Below are 24,859 nucleotides of genomic sequence, written 5' to 3'. Positions count from 1 at the left end.
CCTGTGATTCCTAGTCCCCCTCTTAAAATATAAAGCCTCAATTATCTTTGAGCAGCTTGCTTTACACATGAATTGACACATTTATTTTACAATAAATAACTGAAAGTTATCTGTGTTTCCTTTACTGTTAATCTACACAGAGAAATAATAAACAGGGCTTGTCTACAGAAATGCAAGTAGTGCAAGTCCTCAGAATTCAATTAAGCTAAAATAATTAATGCTCCCACCATATTAAATTACTTTATACATTTGAGCCACTGAAGTTTTATTCTTTAATCTTTTCCTTTTTATTAAATAAAAAAAAGAGGAAGAAGAAGAAGAAAAAGAAAAGTTGGTGCCCAAGTGAGGAGGGGGAAAAAGGGAAGAGAGAGACTGAAAAGAAAGTGCGATGACGGCACGGAGACTGTTTTGTGCCTTTGATTAGAATAACATTTTAAATGCTTTGAACAAACATATCTCTTTAGACTTCTAAGGGATTATTTTACATATTTCTTCAAGAATGAAGAAATCCATTCGTCCTGTTGCTGAACAGAAAAGGCCAAGAATATCTTTCGTCACACATAAAATAAAAATACTGTAGGCCGCTGCAGTATTAGAGCCCGAGACAAGGGATGCAGGGTGGGGGGATGAGGACAAAGCCGCCTTGCAGATTAACTTTGCCTTTTATGAAATCACATTTAGTCGCTTTCTTAAACAAACCTACCCACAGTGATCGGCAGCCTCTCGCTGGGAAATACCTTCAATGTAAAAGGAGGGCTTGGATGGTTTTCAGTAAAAGCAAAACGCCTTTCCATTGAGACAGAAGTAGGGACCAGAGTCTTATGGGCAGAAGCCCCCCACCCCCCACCCTCGCCAGAAAGGTCTGTGGACACTGACACCGGGTGTTTATTCTACTCCAGGAAACTCTCCCCTCAGTGTCAAAGAAAAGAAAGCCACGGGGACCCCCACAGCACCAACCTAAGGGACCCAGCACCCTTCTCGACTAAGGAAGGCAGCACTGCTCAGCACCGCGGGGCACTCTGAGAAACTGGGGTCAACATGACCATGGCCCTGACCGTGTTGGACTTTCTCCTCAAAGCCCCTGGCAATTTGACAGCGTGTGAGATGTCACTGCAAGACTCCCACCGGAAGGTGAGGCCCACAGGCCAGTATGATTCGATGGGGCCTCCCCAGCACCTCGCATGTGCCAGTGGGAGTCTGCACACCACCACAGTCTCTTCACAAGACAGATCTCATTCATCCCATTTTACAGATGGGCACACCGAGGCCCAACCTCTCCGAGCTGCCACGCAGCTCGCTGGCTGCATTATGCTGACTGCCTCCTGGGGGATGGGGCCTCTGCTCCATCTCACCTGCCGGAAGCAGGTGCCCTGGGCCCCCAGCAGGCCCGCCCTCCAAGGAGGAGCACCCAGAGCCTCAGTCCCTCCAGCACCTGCTTCCACACTGAAAACACGGCCGGCACTCCTCGCACCCCGCGGCCCCAGAGGGGACCCCTGATAGGAAAGTTCCACTAGCAAAGCATTTACGGAGCCCCTGCTCATTCAAGCCTCACACCAGGCCGACCAGTATTCCCATTCGCTGTTGACAGATGAGAAAACTGAGGCCTGGACCCAGGAAGCAGCATGTCCAGTGTCAACTGGCAGGATTTGAACCCTCTTCCGCATGCACTCTGATGCCATCTTCCTGTAGGTTCTAGGGAACACGGGCCACCAAGGCCCTCTTCCTTTGCTGGGCCTCCGAGGCTCGGAAGTGGGAACCAGAAGCAAACACTGCACAGAGCAGGGGCTCCCCGGAGGAGGCTCTAGGGCGGCACGGCCACAGCCCGGCGGGACCTGGTGCCAACTCACCGTGGCCAACAGACCTGACTGGAGGACGCGACCTGACACCGGCTGTCCGGCTGGTCATGACAAAGGGCATGTCCAGCCTCCGGAGCCGGGCGCCATACCCCAGCACGTCCCCACGAGCCCTTCCTTACACCTACCGGAAGGATCAGACAACATCAGAAGGGGCCTCTGAGATCACCTCTGGTTACACATGGGAATCTGAGGCCAGAAAGACGAAGAGGAGGAAATGAGGCCTCCTGTTCCAAAGTGCTTACCGGGCCCTCCCCTTGGGCCACATCTTCACACACACTTCACACACACTTCACAGCAACCCTATGGAGACAGATTTCATTAGCTCCATTTCACAGATGGGAAAACTGATTTGTCCAAGCTATGAAGAACAGAGTCCAATCCAGGACTGGTTGGCTGCACAGCCAGAGACTAAGCCAAGAACACCAGCAAACCGAGGGCCATGTAGCCTTCCGAATTTCTGTTCTGTACCCCTGGCCACCTACACCCACAACAGAGTCTCACTACCAAAAGCAAAGCAACCCTCAGCCAGCTGTGCCTCTCTGAGCCCCGGGTCTGTCTCGTCCTGAGGGTCACCCGGACGGTGGCCCCTCAGAAAGGGCGAGCCCCAGCTGGCGGTCCTATCCCCATAGGCCCCAGACCCTCCCAGCAGACACCGGGCCGGGCAAGGTGGGGAGGCGGGTGTGGGAGCCGGGAGATGGCTTCGGCAGCGTCCTGGCTGGTACGACTTTCCATACCTGCCATGTTCTCCTGCTTGGGGCAGATGCCTTTCGTGGGTGAGAGCAGGTGGTCATCTTCGTCGGGCGTGACCTGGATCCCGATCTCCACCGGCTCGGACACTTTCCTGAGCTCGGAGCGTGAGGAGGGCGGCGGGCTGCCCTTGTCCAGGCCTTTGTCGTAGCAAGCACCCAGGCTGCCGCCACACTGTTTCTTCTTGTGCTCTATAAAAACCAGGATGTCCCCCAGGGGGAAGTTCATCTGACACTGTCCGCAGGTGAGCAGGTCAGGGTCGGGGCCACCCACCATCAGCCCCAGGCTGCTGGGCTCCTCTATCTCCAGACCCTCGTCTTCTTCGAGGATGGCGGCCTCCACATGGTCAGCCTCTGCTGGAAGAGAGAGAGGAGAAGGGGGCAGAGAAGACAGAGGTGGGCTTAGGCAATCACAGGCTCCCCTCGGCCATTCCAACCCTTCCCCAGCAGGAGGAAGATGCTAGAGGTCAGCAAGCCCCCGCATGGCCCCTGGAAGTCACGGATGGGCAAAGTGAGGCTCCAGGAGCAACTTCGCAGCTCCTGTCTGTGGCTTAATGCACTGCTGAACTGACTGCTTTGTAGTTTATTTGCTGTCAATTCCCCCCCAACACCCTCCCCCCACGAAACAGCATGTAAACACACACACGTGCACACGCACAGAACGTCCATCCCGCTTTCACAAGCGGGTCCTGAGCCCGGTGCTTCGAGCTAGAGATGTGTCTCTCCCACTTTACATCCTCTGAGAATCACCCGGGGAGCTCCAAACCGCCCCCCACTCTGTGCTCTGCCGGCACCTCAGACCAGTTACAGGGAGATCCGAACACCAGATTGTCTCTTTGTTTTTTAAGACTCCCCAGGTGATGCCAGGGGGCAGCCAAGGCTGTGAGCCAGGGCCGGTTGACCCCTGCTTGGGCTGGATCTGCTGCCCTCCCCCTTCCCTTCCACCTTTCATTCCCGTCCTCCCCATTCATGGAAGCCCTGCTCGTCTCCATCTACCTCAGACCTGGCCGCACCCCAGACAAGAAAGCAGCACCCCAGACAGGCATCAGGCAGCCAGCCCTTGGGAGAGAAAGGAGCCCACATGCTCAGAAAGCAACAAGTGAGTGTTGGTTCAAAAAGAAATCGTGAAGGAAAGCACAATGCCGGGGAAGGGAGAGTGCTCGCTGAAGAGGGAGCTGTCTTTCCTGCCAACCGCGGGCTCCTGCCCTGGTCGGACTTCCATCACTTTGTAGATTTCCCAACACTCGTCAGCTCCCCCACTGTCTGTTTGTTTGTTGGTTTTATTTTCACTCCCAGAGAAAGGGGGAAAAAAACTGTTCAGACTCCAAAAGCATTTCTTGGCCGATGAGAAGCCACACTTTGAATGGGCTGCACATTTTCACGTTTCTTTAGCAGTCGATATATTTCCTTTTTTTTTTTTTTTGGTAGGGGACATAGGACCCAAATATTTTGAAGCCAATAAATGCCTCAAAAAGCAGCAACCCCCAGGGGGAAAGCTGGAGGGCTCGGCAGCCAAAAGTGTCATAAATAAGGGAAGTGGACACTCAGGGTCTGAGCACACTTGGGTTAGAATTTTTCCAGAGCCAATAACTTGGGCGTAAAGATGGCACAAGTGTTAGGGTCCTCAGAAGAGCCAAGAGGCATCCAGAGGCCTGCGACCCAAGGAGGCAGGTAGACGTTAAGTTGTACGGTATTTAAGTGAGGGACGATGAAAACCACAGAGGAACAGGGAGAAGGAACAGAAGGGAGGAAAGCACATTCCGTGGCCGTGAAGTTACTGACGGGCCAGAGCCAAAGAACAGATAATTTAAGGAAAAAATTCTGTGGCATCTTCCATCCTACATATAAATCACTGTTCTGGATTTTCTAAACACAGCTTCTTCAGGGCCTGGGAGAGTCCATGTGCGATGCTGAATGTAGCATGGACCGTATATGCAAACAGCACGTTTGCACCCCACGTGGACTGGTGGGCACATACATAGGTGTTGCTGGGAAGGGAAGTTACGATTTGAGATCCTGCCTGTGGTTACAAAAAAGCAGACAGAGACCTCCATGAATTATATATAGACATGCATTAGACCCATGGCACTACAAAAATACCCTGAAGGTGAAGAATTTCTAAATCTGTTGCCTGCATATCTCTAACACAAAGAACCTATAAGGTAAGAAAAACAGTTTTCACCAAGCCAGCCCCGGGAACCATTAATTACACTCTTACTAAAAAAAAAAAAAAAAAAAAAAGGGGGGGTGGGGGCCAGGGTAACTCAGTTAAGTGTCGGACTTCGGCTCAGGTCATGATCTCACAGTTTATGGGTTCAAGCCCTGCGTCAGGTTCTGTGCTGACAGCTCAGAGCCTGGAGCCTGTTTTGGATTCTGTGCCTCCCTCTCTCTCTGACCCTCCCCTGCTCACTGTCTCTCTCTCTCTCTCTCAGAAAGAAAAAACAATTAAAATTTAAAAATGTAAAAAATTAAAAAAATTTAAAAAAAGAATCAGGAATTTGGTTAAAAAAAGAGCTGAAAGACAATACACAATTAATTTACCAATTTATTTTATGAAAAGATGCTCTGGTATGGTTAAAATGTAATCACAACCCTCACACCAAACGGTGGTTGTAGGGGGACCAGATTCCTGCAAACGGTTTGTCAGAATGTAAAAGGTAATTATTCGGTGCTTCTTTTCCCTTTAATGATCTAACATTGAGCAATACTGTTTATATTGAAAAGCTCGCACCTTTAATTACCAATTACATATACATAATTTCAGAGCCAAAGGAGAGGGCTGTGAAAACAGTTCTTTAGAAATATAAGGATGTATTGTGCGCCATTTCTAGAGAGGGAGCTCTAATAAATGGGAGGAGGATGTCAAAATATTGTTTTGTTAAAAAAAAAAAGGAGAGAGGCACAAAGGAAATGAGCTGAAAAAAAAAAAAAAAAAAAAAAAAAGGACAAAATGAAACAGCATTCAGACGGAGCAGGGGTGAGCTTGCTGGTGGGAAGGGTAGCAAGCCACTGGTGAGCAGGCCTGGCACACATCACAGTCACTGTCCCTTCCAACGTGACCATCCTCGCTGAGGACTAGGGGCGGGGGCGGGGAGGGGGGTGTCTGCCGCTCAATAATTTAATCTTTCTTTTCCTTGTTCTGTTTTGTTTTGCTTTTCATTAACTTTTTCAGCCCTGTCTGTCTGCTCCCCTGGGAAGAGCTCTAGAAAGCTCCAACACCTCCTCTCTGCTCCCAGGGTTTAAGCTACATTAATTTCAATTCGTCCTTCTAATTCAAAAGAAACACCGGCTACTTTGAAAATGAGCAAAGGTCATGTACGCCTGTTCATGAGCTCTCTCTCCGGACCCTTAGTACCAGCAGTTCTCTCTCTCTCTCTCTCTTTTTTTTTTTTTTTTCTGGTAACATCTGGTATTCTTTCCTTTATTTGGCTCTCTCTGCCTTTTCACTTTCCTCATGCAGCAGGCCTTGTGAACCCCCTTCACTGAGTTTGAAAGTATATCCAAAACTGTTCACTGAGCTGCGGTCCCCACTCTGGGCCCCGCCCCCTCCCCCAGCCCCCTCTGCGGCCAGGCCTCCTGGGCAGCCAGCCCCCGCGGGGTGTCCTGCAGACAGCTCTGAACCCGGACCTCCCAGCACCCAGCGCCCAGCTCGCCTGCCCCCGAGGGAGGGCCAGGGGCAAGAGAAACAAACAGACAAATCTTCCCTCCCACTGTCAGTGTTGAAAGTAAAACGCGAAGATGACAGCTCCAAGAATGGGGTTTCCTCTCTCCACCCCTGGGCTGTGGGGCCCTGGGCTTCGCCCGCAGCCTGAGATACTTCCCAGGAGGGTGGCAACAACACCCCCCCCCAAAGTTCAGGCAGCAGAGTCAGCATGAAGCCCTCAACTGTCACGCTTTGGGGCGCAGGGGGCGGACCAAGACAGCTTGCTCAGCCTGGAGGCTCATGTCACGGCCCTCGGAGACACCTCCAAAGTCGGGCTGTGGCTTCATTTCCGCCGGCAGGCGGATACCAGGCTGGGTGTGTGGGGCGCGTGTGCGCGCGCGTGCGTCCCTTCTGAGAACTGTACTGACGCCGGCAGAAATAAAAGGAGAAGAAGCCACTCGCCACGCTGAGGGAAGGGCCCAGGGAGACAAGCCTGGCGCTCCTGGAACCCTCCTTTCCCTGTCCCGTGGGCAGCCAGGGCCTCCGGGCCCCACACAGCTCAGAGACACCAGGCCCCGGCTGGCGGAGCCAGAGCTGCCCAGACTGTCACCCAGAGAGAAGAAAGCACCGGGCAAGGAGAAAAGAAAAGACACAGAACAAAACCAGCTTTTCGAATTCCCAAGACCCAACAGGCCAGCCCCTCAGGCTGCCTCGTCCTGCAAACTCAGGCCCTTGAAGAAAGAAGGCAGAGATGAGGTCTTCCCTCCGACATGACTTCTGCTTTCGTGAAAACCTCCCCAAGTGTCAGGCGGCTCGGAAAATATTGCTGCTCTCGCCGTTATGAGCCGAATGAAGGACAGGGATTGCTAAAATGTTTGACTCATTAAGAGGAAAAACGAGTGGATGCGGCGGGCCTCTGGTTCAAATGTCAGCTATCACACTGGGGTCAGTTCTGAAACACGAAATCCTAAAGCTCGTGGACAGACATATATTTTCTCCCTCAAACACACACACACACAGAGTTAATTTTCTTTTACAACAAAACCACATTTTATTTACAAGACTAGACCACCTCCCAGCTGATAAACGCATTTAGAAGCAATGAAATCAGGGTTCACAAATAGTAGTGGATATTTGTTAAGTAGATGGGGAAGCGCCTGATCTTCAGACGAACCCCCTCACGCCTTAGCTCGGCTGGGAAGGAATTTGGGGCAGAAGACAGAAATGGAAAGACCTCATTAAGGCGGACCGGCCAAGCAGCCAGCAGCCCGCCCCCCCACCCCACCCCCTCAGCCGCTGCTAAGGCTTAGCAGGGCCTTACCTGGCCAGTGATTTCCCCCACACGCAGGGCTCCAAGGGCCCCACCCGCCCTGGTCCATCTGTAACAACTGGCCATGCACCTGCCCTTTGGGGGAATTCCAGCCGGGGGGCCGACCGTCCGCTGTCCCAAAAGCACAGTGCGCCTGCCTTGCTTCACTTAGGGCACACAGGCCCATGCTGCCCCTACCCTGCACCGATTCAAATCCAAATCTCTAACGCCTAAGCCCCAGTCCAAGAGAAACCTACAAGAATTATTGTGTCGGTGATGGGGGCATGGGGAGGAGAAGGATGTGGGGGGAGGGGTGCCAGGCTCTAAAAATCGTGTGCTACCAACGTCACAGCCACCGTCGTGATGTATACGCGTGTTTACAAGAAACGTTCGGCATCCGTCCGCCGGCGCCCGGCGTCCGACTGGAGGCCTTACACCTGCTTCCTACGAAGACAGAAGCCCTTGCCGGCGAGCCCACGCGCACCAATAATCTGCGAAGGGATCTTTTCATTCTCCTCCCCGCAAACGTTCCGGGAGGGGCTGGGACTCCAGGCGACGCTGCCGCGCCGCCAACACGCGCACTCGACGGAGCACAACACTTTCTGAGCTGCCATCAATTTTTAATTTATTGGATCCAAGAGAAAATAACAACCGAGGGGAGGGAAGGAGGGAGACGGGTGGATGGGAGAGAGAAGGAATCAATTCTTGGTGGAGAAAATAATCTATGACTAGATGGCGCTTAAAGGCACGACAAGAGGTTTTATGAAGTTCTCGAACATTGGGAATAATGAAGTGCCCGGCGAGGCGGCGGAGATAAGAACGGATCCGAGGCCCAGCCAGGCGAGCGTTAGGGGGAATGTCCTCACGGGGCCAGGGGGTTAGGACGCGTCTGAGGGTGGGAGCCACCGTCCGGTCGCCTGCCCCCTCTGCCCGCCGAATTCCTGCAGCCAGTGAGGCCAGCCTGCAAGACCCAGGGCGGCCTCCGGCCCTGGGAGGACACAGCCTGGCGGTCGAAGCAGGCCACGTGGCACAGGTGAACTCCCTCACCTGACCGCCTGCCCTCTCAGGAGGGCTGAGCAGGGCGCCCCGCCCAGGTCTCAGAGCTGCTGGCCTAGGCCCTGTGCCTCTCCCACATCCTCCAAAGGCCTCCTCTCTAGCGCCCTCAAGTCCGCTGTTAGGTCGGGCACACGCAGGGCCACCAAACCCAAGGGGCCCTTTCTGCTCCCCCCTCTCAACCCCAGCTCTAGCCTCCAGTGAAACTGTGTGATTTCTGGCATCCGGGTAGGAAGACAGGGGGAAGACCCGTGGATATGACCTGGGGTCTGGCTGAGGGGCCTGCGGGGGAGGGCCTGAGCCTGGCCTGCATTCCAGGAAGGCAAAGCTCCTGTTGGGGGTACAGGAAGAATGTCAGTCGCCAGCCCCCGTGGGGAGGTCTGAGGGTGGGAGGAGGACCCCCCCCACAGACAGCACTGCCCTATACCCCTCAGCCTGTTTTCAGGGTGCTTTTGGCATATTAACAACAGCTCCTTGAAAAACACCCTTAACTTACGCTGCAGACCATCACCACCCAAGCCTCCCTTCCTCCCACCGCATCCACCTCTCCAGAGCTCCCAAATCTGAGCTCAGGGGGCCTGGTCTCACACATTCAAAAGCAGCCAAAAAAAAAAAGGCAAAATGAATAAGGAAAGCAGCGTTCAGGTGCATTCACAGACCCTGTCCATGACTGAAAGGTTACTAACAAAAAGCCAACTCCACAAAACCAGAGAATGGAGTGACCCATGTTTTGATAAATAAAATAGTTGCTTTAAAAGAAAGAAAAGAAAAAAGATTTACCACCGTAGAAACCTTTCCAAGCACGTTCAGAAGAGTCCAAAAGCTGGAAATGCCTTACATCTTCAGAGCCACAACAGGGCTCATCAGGATGGGATATAAAAGCATGCTTTGAGGCCAAATGAAGAGATTTGTTTTATTTAATGCTGTGCTTTTTCAAAGGTGCTAAGCAGAAGAAAAGAAAGGACCTTCCAATACAGGACACCAGGCTGCTGAAGCCTTTCACTGGAGGACATTCTCTGAGGCTCAGAGCAACAGAGGAGGGACAGAAGCCATTTTCAACATCTCCTTTCCAAGGTAGAAATTTAAACATGACCCCATTTAAAAAAAAATTCTTAGCAGCACATCCATTTCTGAAGCACACGCTAATCGCAGTAACGTTGGCATTCAACTTTCTCCAGTCATTTGTGCGCGTTGTTTTAGCAGAGGACTCACCAGCACGTTCACAAATGTATTTGTGTTTCTGCAGTTCAGTGGAAGGAGGTCATAAAAAAGTTGTATAAAACAGACGATTTTTTTTTTAACTTTGAAGTTACTTAATTTTGTGTGGTCTGGGATTTCACTCTAGTAAAATAACTCAGGCTGGCTAATTCAACACCCAAGCAGATTATCAGCTCTCTTGGAAAAAAAAAGAAAGGAAGAAAGAAAAAAAAGAAATAAAGAATGAATTTCTTGAATTTCAGGAACCACACAAAAGACTTGGCGTGTGTCAAAATGCCGGACAAAAAGTCCCGGTGAACGCAGCACCATTAATCAAACCTCGATCTGGTGTCACTTTTGCCAGTAAAACTGACGCTATCCCCCCCCCCCAAACCCTCCCTCCCGCCACTGGCTCGTGCAGAAGACGAAAGAAGTGTGTCCCTGTGCTTGTGTGGGTCCCCAAATAGCCTGCTATTGGCACTTTTTATACAGGCCCTGGGGAAACCCCTGCTCCAAAGAGGCAGTCAACAAACGGCGTTTCTTGGGGAGGGGGTAGAGAAACGAGGACCAGAACAGGAGCAGATCTCGCTGGCTCTCTGGGAAGAAAGAGAGATTTCTGGGAAGAAGGAATGGGGTGGGGGTGCGGGGAACGGGCACAGGGCACTCAGGACCTCAGACCCAATCGTGTGCGTGAATGAAGAGCACTGCGAAATGACAAAGCCATATGCAGAGCAGCTGGGTGACAGACCTTCATTCCCAGTATTTCTCTGGGCCCTCTCCCCGTGAAAAAATACATCACTGTGCCTACCACTAACACCACCTTAAGAGAAGGACAGGTGGCCGCCATCAGCTACTTGACCGTGTGGTGCTGGGTGCAGTCCCCAAGGAGCATTTATTTTTCCTCGTCCTCCCCGATGTGACCCCAGCAGTAAACCTGGAGTCGCAAGTCCTTGGAGAGCTTCGGCTAAAGGTAGGCCCTATTGGGACAGCCAGAGGGCCCTCCCTCTAGACACAAGAGACACAGGAGGCCATCCCGAAGGTCAAGAACCCCATCTCTACCCTCCCCATATTACATTGTTTTTGTCAAGCACCGTCATCTCTGCGGTCTGTGTTTAGTTACAGCTTGTGAAACTCTCCCAAGTTCCAAGGCGGAGGGGTGGCGATTTCTAAACTGAATTTTTTTAACGGTATTCTGAAGGTCAAAGGCCACTGCCCAGCCCAAGGCTGCGAGGTGACTGCACCACTTCCATCCTGAATTGTCAGATGAGCTCGCGGCCGCGCTACGCTCACGACTGGCTCAATTCAAACATTAAATGAAGTAGAGAAATCATCAGATAAATTGCTGGCCCTCCGCGCTGGAGAGTGAAGCCTCTTTCTCAGCTGATGACAGCACTAGGCTTTTGTCTGACCTAATTTATTTCTCTTTCAGGTTAGAATAAAGCCCTCTTTCCCATCTCAGGGCAACCTCTTCTGCCCATATATTGAACTCAGGCACAAGACTCGGGGTTAACTGTGCTGTCTGCAGATTTCTTGAACTTGGAGAAGACATCATAGATCCAGAAATCCCGTGATCAAAAGCACACATATGCCCCAGCACTAAATTACACGTTTAGGAGAGAAAGAGTCTCATTAAAAGCCAACCGTTAAGGGCACTGTTTGGGGTGAAAGCTTTAGCAAGCCTATACTCCTTCCAAACAAAGTTTTACACATTATTTGAGTTGGCATTTGATATCTTCGGGGAATGGCGCTATTTCCCTTAGTACAGTGGGAACATTACCTAATAAATGGCATTGAGGATCCAAGTGTTATAAAACCTGAGCTGAAAGGATTTCCATTCATCAAGCTCCTTTAGGAGCATGACTCCCAAAAGCAGTGCTTCTCGACCGTTCCCTGGGTCTCTGACATGCAACACAGAAATGGACAAAATGATGGACGCTCTTCCCAGACCGCCCCCCAACCTGATCACAGATGCCCTAAGAGCCTAATGGAATTTTCAGAAAGTCAAGACCACAGACTAACGGGGGGAAACACACCCATTCGAGCTAACCATTTTAATTGTTTAAAAAAAAATCAGGAAGAGGAAGGAAGAAAAAAGAAAGAAAGAAAGAAAAAGGCCCCTGTCTGCCTAGTGAGGGCTTGTAAATCAATGCCAACGGCTTGAAAATGATTTCTCAAACTTATATTCTCATTTTGTCCCGCTCGAATCTCTGCAGGAAAATCAATATTACAACTTCACACTTAAGACATTTTGCAGCAGCAACGCAAACTGCTGCGGCAGCGGATGGAAGCCCACGGAAGCCCGTTCCTGGCCCATTGTAGCGGAGGCGCCAAGCCATGACACGGGCACCGAGCTCCCCCTAGCTGCCAAGTGGCACCAGGCGGGGCTCGGCGTTTCAGGCTTGCCATCAACCAAAAGCCAATTCAACTGAAAGTTTATTTTGGAGAAGTATTTTATCACAACAAGCAACAGAGAATGCAGAGCGATTGAGAAAGGAGATGAAAAGGAGAAAGGGAATGCTGGTGCAAGACGTGTGCTCTAAGCGAAAAGCGTCAAGAGCTCGATTCTGATAAGACGCTAGAAACTGGTGCGTTCGACAGTAGGCAGCTGCTGTCTGTAAACGAACTGTTCCGCGTGCTTCCATCTCACCTGAGACCTAATGCTAATTACCATCAGATGCACCTAGAGCTGGTCTTGTCCTCAGTCAGTAAGCCCCATTCGGCCCTGCACGGCAGACAGCAAAGTGTCACACCCCAGCCATCTGACCTCAGCCTCCCTCCATGTTCCTAAGGCCGGCTTCACCAAAGCCACTTGCATTCGCTCCGGCACTTGAGAAATGACTCGTTTTCTGTTACGAAATATTTTGAAGGCCAGACAAAAATCGCCAAGGCCAAAGTCCAGGCAGATAGCAAGCTCCCCACCCTTAAAGAAAAAAATATGCATATGTACATAATATTCAGGGAAGGAAAGAATACCCTTTAAAAATATTAAGGGTTGTTAAAATACGCTCACGGCTGTTTTCTCTCAGGTGTGAATTACAAATGAATAAAATCAGCCTGGCATAACACCTTTGATGAACACATTTTTATTCTCCCGTGGAATCAGAGCAGCTGACTTATATCACACTTCTAATGACATGGGGTTCCCTTCTGTGCAGAGTGGGAGACAAACTTCACTCCCCCCGCCCATTACCCCCCCCAAAAAAAGAGGGGCGCATGGCTTGTGAAATTTATCCGAGGCCCAATCTTGAAAGCCTGTGGACCACTGGAGATACACTGTACCCCAGGGAGTTAAGGTCATTGTGAACCCAGCCACCTCCAAAACACACAGCTACAGCAAAACCCAATTTAAAAGGCAACCATGAAATTAACGCAGTTCGCCTAACTTCCCGTGTCAAACCTTGGGTCTCTAGCTGGTTTGCAAAATCATGAATTCATACAGAAAATTACTGATCTTCCAAGGAAACCTGTTGGTAGGTTCTTGGAAAAATCACCTTCGCTGGGGTTGTAGAATTTGCCACGGACATCCTATTTTCTTTGAAAAGCCACGGAGCTCTTTCGTGGACGGGACTTCATTTCATTCCCCCCTGCTCTCCCTGTCTGGCACGGCGGGCTCACGGCCCTTCCCTCCTCTGCCTGGCCAGCCGCTGCCCCCTCTTCTTCCCTCTCACTATTGTCACTGTGTTGTTTTGTGTTTGTTTTTATTAATAGCTGTGTCTGTCCTCTGGTTCTAAAAGCCATATCCATCTGGGTCAAAGATTTTGAAGCAAACCAGAAGCCCAGGTGTCCATCCCCAGCTGTCTCCTCATACTGCTTTACACTTCTCTTCCACTCTCTGGCCCTGTCTGTACACTGAACCAGCTCACTATAGAGCTCTTCTCCAACCGCCTCCCCACCCCACCCCCGCCCAAGATGATCTGCTGTTTCCACGCTCTTGCCGTTCCCAGACCAGCAGTTAAGCTAAGTTGCATCCTCTCTGCAGAAGAGGGGCTGCCACCCCACTGAAGACACACCACATCTGGGGCAGCTCCTTTCACATTTAAAATCGAGAACGGAACCCGGGCTCAAGGCTGTGACAGCACTCCTTTTGCCGGCGCAGGGCTCCACGGCACCCTAAGCCCACGACCCTTGCATCACTGTGGGGAAACACTTTCACGGGCCACGCAGCCTAAACTGCGTCCAATTCTTGCCATTACGCTGCCTGCCCTCCCACCTCCCGGGTGACACAGGACAAACAGAAAAGCCAGCTGCTTTTTGATAATAAATTGCCTTGTCTGAAAACTGGTTGGACGGCTCTCTCCGCTTGACCCCCTGCACGCGCCCTGGGCTCCATGCGCCCCTAAAAGGCAGGCAAGATATCTTTTGCCCCTCTTTTCCTTGGCCTCTCTCCTCTCTCTCCCGCCCTGCTCCAGTGGCAGCCAGCGGCTGCAGCACCGCTCCAAGCAAGGCTGAGAGAGAGAGCAGGAACAAATGAAGGATGGAAGGATGTGGCACCAGGCACGCCTTGTCCCCCCCCCGCCCAGCTGCCAGCCGTCTTCCTGGCCAGGGCTTTCTCCTGTTGTCCCCGGAATGCCAGAGGAGCAGAGAGCAAAAGGAAAGCGAACCTACCTGCTTCTGCCCCCCCCCCCCCCCCCCCCCCACTCCCCCCCCAAACACTCCCGGCTCCTTTCGCTGCTTCCAGCCTGGCAATGCAGCCCTAACACCTGCCCCCCCACCCCTGCCCGAACACCCCCCTCAACTTCCCCCTCCTCAAAAACAACCCTTACAATTATACAGAGGCTATAGAGGAGCAAATTGCCTCCTACAGAAATTGACCTCTGCAAATATAGACATTGTAACAACCAGTCCAGCACCTAAAGGGGGTGGGGGGTGCAGAGGCATTAAGCGATGGCTACCGGCTAGGTAAAAGGACCCAACATCAACTGGCCCAGAAAAGGACCTTGATCAAACCAGGCTCAAGTCTGGTTGTAAAACATTTTGTTTTAAATGCAATCAGTAAGCCTTCTTTGATGTTACAATGGTACAAAATAAAAGAGAAGTTCTGCTCTCTCCCACCAAAAAAACGCATCCCTCTCCCAAGGCGAACCCCGCTTTAAAAATCTATTCCCCTCCCCAAAATAACAATAATAAATCCACAAATTCTTACTAATGTATCTGCTGTAACAAAGGAGAGACGGCAGCAGCAAATGCTCCGAGCAGATGGCTCCTATGCTGGGTGTTCAGGGGAGGGGAGAGCCCCTTTATATATTTATTTATTTATTTAAATTTTTTAAAATATAACATAAATATTCGGCTCTCGGCCGCCCCGCAGCCAGTCCTCGGCGGCGGCTGGGCGCGCAGCCCTCTCCCACCTCCGCGCGGGCTGCCCCGGCCCCAGCCGGACGAGGTGCTCGGACGATGGCAAGGGAACACAACCTGCCCGTGGTCTCGATGACACCCCGAGGATGTTTTATTTCTATTGCAATTAAAAAAGAAAAAAAGGCAACGGCGATCTAGGAGGCACGGCGAGAGAAAGGACCGCGGGGAGATGTTCGCGCGCCGCGGAGCAGCGGCCCCGCGGGCTGCGCCGGGCCGGGACCGCTGCGAGCCGCGCTTCCCCCTGCAAGCGCGCGGGCACTCGGGGCGAGCTCCCCTGCAAACCCCGCACCTGGGCGGCTCGCGCTCGCCCTTCCCCTGTTCTGAACAAACCCCACCGGGGCGCTCCGAACTGCTGCGTCCCTGCCCCGCTGCCTGACTTTGCCTGCCCGGCCCCTTGTTGGAAATCCACACGGTTTCAGCCGGTGGATTTCCACGGCGACCTGCCTTGTTTATTTAGAGAAGCGAGACGAAAGATGAGGAGATAGAAAGATGGGTAAGACACTGATAGGTCTCTCTCCCTTTTCTTTTTTTTAATTTTCCCTTTTTTTTTCTTTTTCTTTCTTTCTTTTTTTTTTTCTTCCTATTTTACAAGCACATCCCTCTCTTACCAATCCTGGCTGGCAATCCTTCTTTTTCCCCGTGGCGGGTTTTTTTCACCAGCCCCCAATCCCCCCCCCACCTTTTTTTGGAGTGGGGGATAGAAGACAAGATCATCCCAGGAGACAGGCGGAGGTGGGGATATGGGGGGGGGGGGGGAGGCAAGAGCCCAGCAAACAGCCGCGCAGCTGGATTCTTTTGCAAATAGCAAGAGGAGGGGAGAGAAAGGCGGCGGCGGAATGCTAGGACCGGCGTGGCCGGCGCCCTGCCCGGCCGAGTGCAGCGACCGCGGGCCGGGAGCCGCCGGCGGCCTCTCGCCCCGCGTCTCCCCTAGGCCGGAGCGCACCCCGCTCTCCTCCGCCCGCGCCGTCAGAGCGGACCCACGCGCTCGCCAACTTTTCCCCACTTCCCGGCTCCCCCCTCCCCCTCCGCTCCCCCAGCCCCCTCCCCCTCCTCTCCAAACCCCGCCACCAGCGCCGCCGCCGCCACACACGCCGCTCGGAGGGGCGAGCGTCCAGCCGGGCTCCGCGTGCACACACACCTCCTCCAGCCTGCGCGCCCCCTCCCCGGCCCGGAGCCCGCTCCGCAGGCCCTCGAGCCCGAGGCGCGTCTGCCTGCGTAGCGCTCCGACTCTCGGGGCTGCAAAGAAACTTTCCTAGGCACCCCCCGCCCCCCACCATGCTCTGGGCCGACGCAGCTGCCTCCGCGAGCCGGCGGGCAGCCCCGGCGCTCGGCCCGGCGGCGCCCGGCTCGGTGTACCCAGCCCCGGGCACCCGGAGCCCCATCCTCCGGCCCCTGGCGCGCACGCAGCGGACACTTACGGGTGATGAGCTCCCTCTGGGACAAGTGCTGCGGGTTGCCCTGTTTGCGGCGGGACATTGCCCCGGCATCTATTCTGGCATCGCCCGGAGAGCTGCACTGATGGGGGGAGCCGGGGGAGGGGGTCCGAGCCGCCGCCGCCGCCGCCGCCGCCGCCGCTGCCGCTGCCGCCGCCGCCGCCGCCGCCGCCGCCGCGCCTCCTCCTCTGCCCGGGTTGGTGTTTTGTTTTTTTTTTTCCCCCTTCCTCTCTTGCCCTCTCTTCCTTCTCTTCTTCTTTATTTTGCTCTTTCTTCTATGCTGTTTTTTGCTTTGTTTGCAAAAAGAAAAAGAAAAGGAAAAAAAGAAAAAAAATCTCTCGATCTAAAATAGGAGAAAGAGGCAAAAAAAAATCTGCTGTTGCTTGCCGCGGACTGGCCGGTTTCTTTAAAATATATTCTTTTGAAGGAAAAAAAAAATCGCTTCCACTTCTTCAAACTGCTTGGCCTCCTGGACTTCCAAATGTCTTCTTGAACTTAAACCGGATTTTGCACCGGCTCCTGACACTTTCTTTCAGGGTCTGGTAGGTGGAAAGCGCACTTCTACCAGGAGGTGGGGGGTGGGGGGTGGGGAGAAAAATGCAAACAAATAAAAAATAAAAGAAAAAAAAAAAGCAAAGAAAACTTGGGGACTTGTCTCGTACCCCCTCACCCCGCCCCCTCAAAAAACCCAAAGCAATGTAAAACTGCCCGGGTTCGGTTGTTTCTGGGCTTTCTGCGGGCTGCCTGTTTTTTTCTCGGAGACTGACCCTTCCGAGGCTCTGGGGGGACTCCAGGAGCGGTTCCTTCCCAGTTCACCTGGCAGGCTGGCGCCGGCCGGAGAGGCTGCCGGGTCCCCGCGAGCGCTCCCCAGCGCTCCCCTGGCGCCGCGGGCCCGGGGGGAGTGGGGCTGAGGGGCGGCTCGCCCAGTGCGCCTGGGTCGGTGCGGGCGCGGACTGGGAGCTATAGATTGCAACGTGAAGATGGCGGAGTCCGGGTTCTCTGGGAGCTCTCGGTCTCTCTATGGCTGGGGCTGCCTCTGTACAATGGGATAAAATTCAAGTTCAAGTGCGGACGTGACGTTTAATCTGCACTAGAGACAAAAAGACCCAGAGAGTCGGAGCACTGGGGGCGACTAGCGGTGGCTTTTTAACATTGTACCCTGTAAGAGAACAAGAAAGCACACACAGAGACACACTCGCGCGCGCGCGCGCGCGCACACACACACACTCGCCAGTGCGCACACCCGTCCAGGCCGGCCACACGTGCAGACGGCGTTTTTGTGCGCTCCTCTTCTCCCCGTGCACCCGCCTCGCAGAAGGGGAGGGGAAGGAGGGTATTTTTAAATAAAAGAAAATCTTCTTCATCTCTCCTCCCCTCCGGGGAGCAGGACCCCCCTGAGAAGGAAGGGGGAGTGCGGAGTGCGTGGAAGTTAGTTGAATCCACGCAAGTCCCCACCCACCCCGCCAAAAGCTCTTTTGGACTGAAGGGGGGAAGGGCTGTGTAAGCGGACTGGGGTCGACAAGGGGACTGGGGGACATGGTCAGTTTGTTAGTTTTTTTACTTTTGCTTTATGGGGGCGGGGGGGGGGTCAGGGTTAAACTTCCAAAAAGTGTCTCCATAGATATCCTGATATTTCAAACTGGGAGAGCCAAGTGGACAAAATAAAAGTAAAAGAAGGAAAGAATTAAGAGCACAACTGGGGGAACAGGAACGGGAGACCTTGTGGGAGTCCCATTCCCGAATCCGTGCGCTCCCCCCATTAACTCCTTGAGGTCCAACACGGGTCCCACTCCTTGAGGCCTGGGTCTGTGGGAAGCGTAGGGGTCAGGAGACAGGGTGCTCTGCGTGGGAGAGGGACTTGCACGGGTTGACCCAGAAGTGGGCGTGGCTGGACATCTGAAGATTCTCCGGTGGGTGACCCCCTCCGGTCCCTCACTCCCCTCTCTCCCCCCTGACAATTACTGACACCTGCGAGTAGCATCCCCCACCCCCGCCCCCAGTGCGCGTCTGCCCAGGGCAGGACTTGAAATCTCCCGTCAGACTGGGAAGGACACAGCTGCCTTGTCAGCCGTTTGATCTCCAGCCGGCGAGGACAAGAGGAGTTGTGGGGGCCTGTCCGTGGCCTGGGGACAAGGCCAGGCTTCGGCCGCGTGGACATCTCCCCCTACCCCGCGCCCCGTCCCTCCGCAGGCCGCGGCCAACTTCGTCTTATTGATGGCCCGCCTCCAGGGCTGGAAGCGCCACGCGCTGGACCCCTCTCCCATCTCGGGGTTTCTCCGGTTGGGCCGGGAGGCGGCCAGGGCGGGTCGGGGCCTGGCTCAGGGCTGGGCTTCGCGGGCGAGCCCAGCTGCACCCAACCCACCCCGCCCCCAGGCCGGGCTCCGGCGGCTGCACTCCAGCGACTGGCTGGGCGGTGACGCCTCCCGGAGCGCCGCCTCCCTCCGGGCCTTTTCCTTGGGGGACACTCGGGTTTTCAGCTCGCCCCCAGGGTCTTGGGTGGGGCGAAGGCACCGACAACTTAGAGCGCAGTGAGACCAGAAAGAACTCCCTGTCCAACCCCCCCCCACCCCCGCCTCTAATTTAATAACAATAAAATGCGCCCTAGCATGCAATTTTACGAACTGGGCTGAAGGGTCTGCGTCCGAGGAGGTGGGCACTGGGCAGGGAGGGGGTGGACAGGAATCGGCATTGTCCCCACCTCCGCTACACACAGCTGCCCACCACCTCCACCTCCACCTCACCTCCACGTGGTCCAAAGTCCAGAGGCACCTACCTCTCCCTCCTCCCATCCAGCCCCACCGTGAAAATCTTTCCAGGAAAGTGGCCTAAGTAACAAAAAAATCCTCACACGCGCCTTTAATAAACTTAAGAAAGCCATAAACTGGTCGTCCCAACCGACCCAGACTCCTAAATCTGGGAATTAGCGCTCTGAGAACCGGCAATGTGGAGTCCAGAAAGGGTGAGCGTTTTGCCCAAGGTCACACAGCGCCCCGGGGCAGGTCTGACTCACATCGCCGAGGCTACCCCGTTGCTCGGCGCCACCAGTGGCCCGGTGCCCAAAATTCCAACCTACGACCCTGGTCCTCTTGGGGGTTGTTTCCAAGGACTGGGGACCCGGTCTGTGGCCTGGGGGGCAGCGACAGCCCCCCTCAAGAAAGGGGGCCCCTCCGCGGTCTGCGCAGGACGCTCAGGAGCTCCGGCTGTAGCTCCTGCGGCGGGGTCTGCGGACCCGGGCACCCCTGCCCCACCCCTGGCAGGAAGTAGCGGGCAGGGGGCGGCGCGGGCCGCGACGGACCCGGAGAGCACTTCCTCATTGGCCCCGTGCTGCCCCGACGGCGGGAAGAGGGACGCGCGGGCGGGCCGGCGCAGGGCCGGACACGCCGCCACCCGCCGGCGCGCTCCACCTCGCGGCGGCCCAGAAGAGGACGTCCTGCCCCTGCCCAGCCCTGAGCTGGCCCCCTGGCCCTCTCCTCCCCCCCCTTCCTCCGCGTCCCCCTCCACCTCCCTCCTGCCCGCCCGAGAGGCGAGGCGGCGGGTGCAGCTAGAGAGCAATCCCAGCTGCCGCTCCAGTCTCCTTTTTTTCCCTCTGCCCGTCTGGCACGGGCATCATTAGCGCTGAAAGCTGTTAATGTCTGGTCTCACAGCTCCCCCTTTAGTCTTGCTGCGCTCTCTGTCTCTCGTTCCACGCAGGATCAATAGCTGCCTCTCCCCCAACCTTAACCTCTCCCTCGACCCCGCCTGGCTTTGGCAGTTGGCCCCCACTGGTACGTCCTCTCTCTTGATGCCCAGACGGCAGGCGGTGCTGGAGGGGCTGGTGGAGCCTGGGCCCTACTCCTTACTCAGGACCCTAGACAGGCAAGGTGTCCAGTACCCTTCTGAGAAGGTCACTGCACACACACACACCCCACCCCACCCCTTCAGCTACCAAACCTTTGTATAGCATAAAAGTCAGTCCTGTCCCCAAAAAGTGTGTGCGCGTGTGTGCGCAAGTGCGTGCACAGGTGCTTAACATAGGAACATATAGAAAGAAAAAAGTACAGGTACAAATGTACTCCTGAAGTAATATTACAATACCTCGAATTCATTTCTCCATGAGAGAAGTGGACCTGCTGTAGGCCTACTGTGTGCCTGATCCGGACTCGGGGCTTCGTGCAGACTGGAATCAGATGGAAAGGAATGCCATATTTTCTGCAAGGAAGGAAGGAAGGAATGAAGGAAGGAAGGAAGGAAGGAAGGAAAGGAGAGAGGGAGGGGAGAGAACAGCAGATGTCAAAAAGCTTTTTGAACTCACAAATATTTCCCTGCTCTTCTTTTTCTAGCCTCACAGCACATTCCAGCAGATAATTCTCTATAGTCTTAGTCACTTTAAATTTCTTTATAGAGGAATAGTTCAAAAATCACAAATCATTTCATCACATCAGAGTGCATTTTTATTAACCTTGTGTGGGGTTCAGATTCCCTGGGTGTGCACGTGCAGCAGTCACTACAGTGGGGGCAGATTAAACAGACACGTGACCCTCTAAGCCAAGGCTTCTTGTTTGAAATTCTTTGAATAATTCTCAACATTTAGCTCTTAGCTGAGGTGGGGTTCTATTCGAGATCCTACAATGTTATCTTTGCCTTCTGAGCAGTTATATTTTATATTATGTCTTTACAAAAATCTGGAAAGAACCAAGATAAGTAGTGTCAATAGAAATGAGAACTCCCAATGTTTCTGTAGAAAGAAAATCCGCAGTTCATTTGTTTTTTTTTTTTTAAGTTTTTTTTTTTTAACGGGGATCCACCCTCTAAAATGTAGTCAAATTAATTTTGTAGCAATATAAAAACTGAGCAACACATCTTACCAATTACTTTGGGCTTCATTTCTGGTGCTTAAAAAGAAAAAAAAATCTGCAAAAAGAAGGCAAATCTTTCCATATTCATGGGTATAGGACAAACTTAGAAGCAAACTGCCTGTTAATTTCTTTACCTCAGGCTCTATGAACACTATTGACCAAAGATGGGGATATATAAAATACATCAGTCTGACCAGTGGATTGATTGACTTGTTTTAATTTTTGAGGAAGCTGTAATCGTGGTACTAAACAAATCATATTAATATACATATTAAATTTTTTAATGTTTAGAGAGAGAAACAGACAGGGTATGAGTGAGAAGGGGCAGAGAGAGAGGGAGACACAGAATCGGAAGCAGGTTCCAGGCTCTGAGCTGTCAGCACTGAGCCCGATGCAGGGCTCTGAGCCAAAGTTTGGAGGCTTAACCAACTGAGCCACCCAGGTGCCCCTTAATATACATATTAATAAGGCTCTCAAGATGGCCCTTATCTCCTTCCTTACAGTTCTAGAATCTCTAAGAGCTTTCAAATCCAGAAGCAAAGAAAGACGAAAGAGGCCTTTTGCGCTTCCTGGCATATCTTCTAGAATTATTTTAAGACATTTCTGAAAATTACAGCAAACCTCTAAATGCCATAAGGACTCAATTAAGGCTGTGCTGGATTTGGAGGGGTTTTTTGCATTGTCACTGTATTGCAGAGACAGGACCACAACACTTGCCTTTCAGCAATTGTTCGGTTGACTCTTTCCATGGAATGAATTTAGCAACATCGCTTCTGTTAAAACATGGTTATCTCTGCACCTCACTTGTTTCTGCAAGTAACACTTGGGCTTGATACCACGGTAGATTTCTGACTATTGCTTTAAGGACATGAGGCATAGGTAAGCTCTAGGAAAACTAAGAGACATCACTGCCTACTGCCTTTATAGCTGCAGTCTGCAGGGGGTTAAACCAAATTCACTGTTCCTGATTCATGTATTATTTTCCTTAAAAATACTTACCCAACTCTCCGTATATGAAAAAGACTCACACCCACAGTGAATGTTCCTAGCTCTGTCCCTGTCATCAGAAATGATATTGAATGGCTCAGTACTAGGGGATCTGGAACTATTTCTACTGCTTTCTCACCTCATTTGGAATTTTCTTGCCTTGCTAATTTTAATTCTGAGTCATCAATTCAAATTTGGTAGGGACTGGCATCACCCAGTTGGTCGACTTGGGAAAAAATATTGTTCACAAAGATGATCAAACTCCACCAAATCCCACCCCCCAACTCCCACTTACCCAGAGACAGAGTGGCTGAGGGATGGTGTGTGTGTACATGTGTGTGTACACGCATGTGTTGCACAGAAAGGGGCTCTCTCCTGCTTTCCCTGTAGTCACGGGGTCTACAAATTGTGTAACCGAAAATGCAAAACATGCATGCGTGCGTGCACAGACGCATGCACACGCTAGTCTGAATTCAGTGGTCTAGTGACCGTCAATCTACCCTATTTAAAGCACAGACAAGGAAGAGATAGAGAGTTGAAATGGTTCATTTAGGGAAAGAACCGGGATCCAGAAGGGAATTTTCAGTTCTGAGTCTGGCTGACAGCCGCTGTCGTCAGGACTGGCACTATAGTGAGGTGTCTGGTGATAGATGGGAGGAGCTGGGGACGAGACAATAATGATCACCTTCCCAACAAGGGTTTTATGAGGCTGTGAGGATTAATTAGTTTGTATCCTTAAGCAGTTTGAGAAAGAGGAAGTTTCAGGAAATGCTAAACTGGAGTTGTAGGTGAGCGTGACTCAGTTGCAAGCTCTCCCCCTCCCCAGCCCGCCCCAGTCCCAGGCTCTGAAAACTCTTGTCTGCCAGTGATGCTCTCTACAAAGGAAGTGGGGGAAAGGGAAGTGAGGGGGAAGTACTCGCTTAGGGAAAAACAGAGAGGGGGAGAGAGAGAGAGAGGCATGAGTCAGGCTAGCATCCCTCAGAAGGCACAGCTAATGAAATGCTGCAAGGGGGCGCTTACCAAAAAAACAAAAAAACAAAAAAACAAAAAAAAAGAAGCAGCCAACACCTTGTTTCAGATATGCCTTCCAGACCCGGAAAAGAAAAAGGGATCTGGGAGGTCTCATCTGTTGTTTTGTCATTTCAGAAACAGCCACAAATGCTTTCGAGTGAATTCAACAAAGGCACTTTGTATCCTAGAAAACACTTAAGTGGATTCCCCTCTGTTTAATAGGGAAGGGGTCAGAGTGCAGGATGACAAGCCAGCAAGGCTTTGCGACACAAAGTTTGAACTGCAGGCACGTAATTGCAGATGGAATAATATATGTAGAGTGCGTGGAAGTTATAAAAGTTGTTTCATTGTGTGCATATTAAAACATTGCATCTGCTTAAAGACACACTTTCGGCTCAATTTACAAGGCAGACAATTTGCTACAACAAAAGATAATTAATGCCACCCAGGGAAAACCGAGAAGCTGGGTTGCTGTGCGCTCCGGCATTAGTTTAATCTGGGTCCTTGAAAAAAGATGATTTCACTGTGATTTTAAGCCTTTGGGATCACAGAAACAACAATGGCTTCTGAAATATGGCTATGGCAGTAAATTTCCCATTTGAACTTGCCACAAATCCCCTCGTCCCCTCCCACGTGTGTCCTGGGGTGGAACACCAGACGGCAGTACAGACACCCATCCCTTACCTGTCTCCAGTGGGCCACAATCTAAACAGGGCAGATGTACGGTCAATTTTTTTTTTTTTTTACTCTGAATTTGGACCTCTGTATTCATGCGGGTAGATTCATCAGCTGTTGGGAGTTAGCACCAGCATCTGCAGTTTCATTATTTGTATCTGCTTAACAGGAACAATTAGAGAACTGAAGAGTGGGGACGCCTGCTTGGGGACCATTCCGGTATTGTACCCAGACCACACATTCCGGCTGGGAAGGAACACAGTAATGCAGAAAGCATTAGTGGATTTAACACTCCGCGTTGTGTTTGGGGAATCGAATTGTCGATGTTTCTGGCAAGAACTCATACTCCAATTGAAATCTATCAAACACCTTAATTAGCTGCGGGTACCTACAGGCGCCCAACCCAGAGGCAAGCTGGAGAGAAGGAGAAGGAAAGGACTAGAGCCGCGCAGGGGCAGCACGGGGGGGCCCCTCCGCTCCACCGGGGCCCCCCGGCCTCAGTCAGTAGATCCTGACCAGGATCACTGCTCGAAGCCGGGCCAGCTCTGGCTCTCACCATGGCGGCCCCGGGGGACACGGTTGAGGGTGTTTGGATGGTGTGACGGGTGTTGGCAAACGGGCCAGGAAGAGGCCACGGTGACACAAAGCTGTTGCCGATGGTAACTGGAGTCTTTTCCTCAGCCAACCGTTCCACCTGGACCTCGGTACAAATTATTGTTTTCAATTACCACCTGTGTATTCCTTCCCATTCAACTTATT

The 24,859-nt window shown here is 52.5% G+C and overlaps 1 protein-coding gene across 6 annotated transcripts in view; it reads right to left on the bottom strand.

Moving 5' to 3' along the window:
- BCL11B (BAF chromatin remodeling complex subunit BCL11B) overlaps positions 1-16,701 on the bottom strand; it is an 89,795-nt gene extending 73,094 nt beyond the window's left edge. For 2 of the 6 annotated variants that reach the window (XM_039252910.1, XM_039252914.1), the window contains exons 1-2: positions 16,578-16,701; positions 2,591-2,959 (exon numbers count right to left, since the gene is read on the bottom strand). In XM_039252910.1, the coding sequence (XP_039108841.1) occupies positions 2,591-2,959; positions 16,578-16,635 (427 nt within the window). In that variant the 5' untranslated portion in view covers positions 16,636-16,701. Of the gene's footprint in view, positions 1-2,590; positions 2,960-7,566; positions 7,762-16,577 lie in introns of those variants that run through there. The other 4 variants (XM_039252911.1, XM_039252915.1, XM_039252909.1 and 1 more) reach the window with 2 other exon arrangements.
- Between the last annotated feature and the right edge of the window lie 8,158 nt (positions 16,702-24,859).

The sequence above is a fragment of the Hyaena hyaena genome, unplaced genomic scaffold (genome assembly GCF_003009895.1).
Source record: "Hyaena hyaena isolate Hyena2069 unplaced genomic scaffold, ASM300989v1 scaffold_427, whole genome shotgun sequence".
Lineage (NCBI taxonomy): Eukaryota > Metazoa > Chordata > Mammalia > Carnivora > Hyaenidae > Hyaena > Hyaena hyaena.
This window is presented reverse-complemented; position numbering and strand designations above follow the sequence as displayed.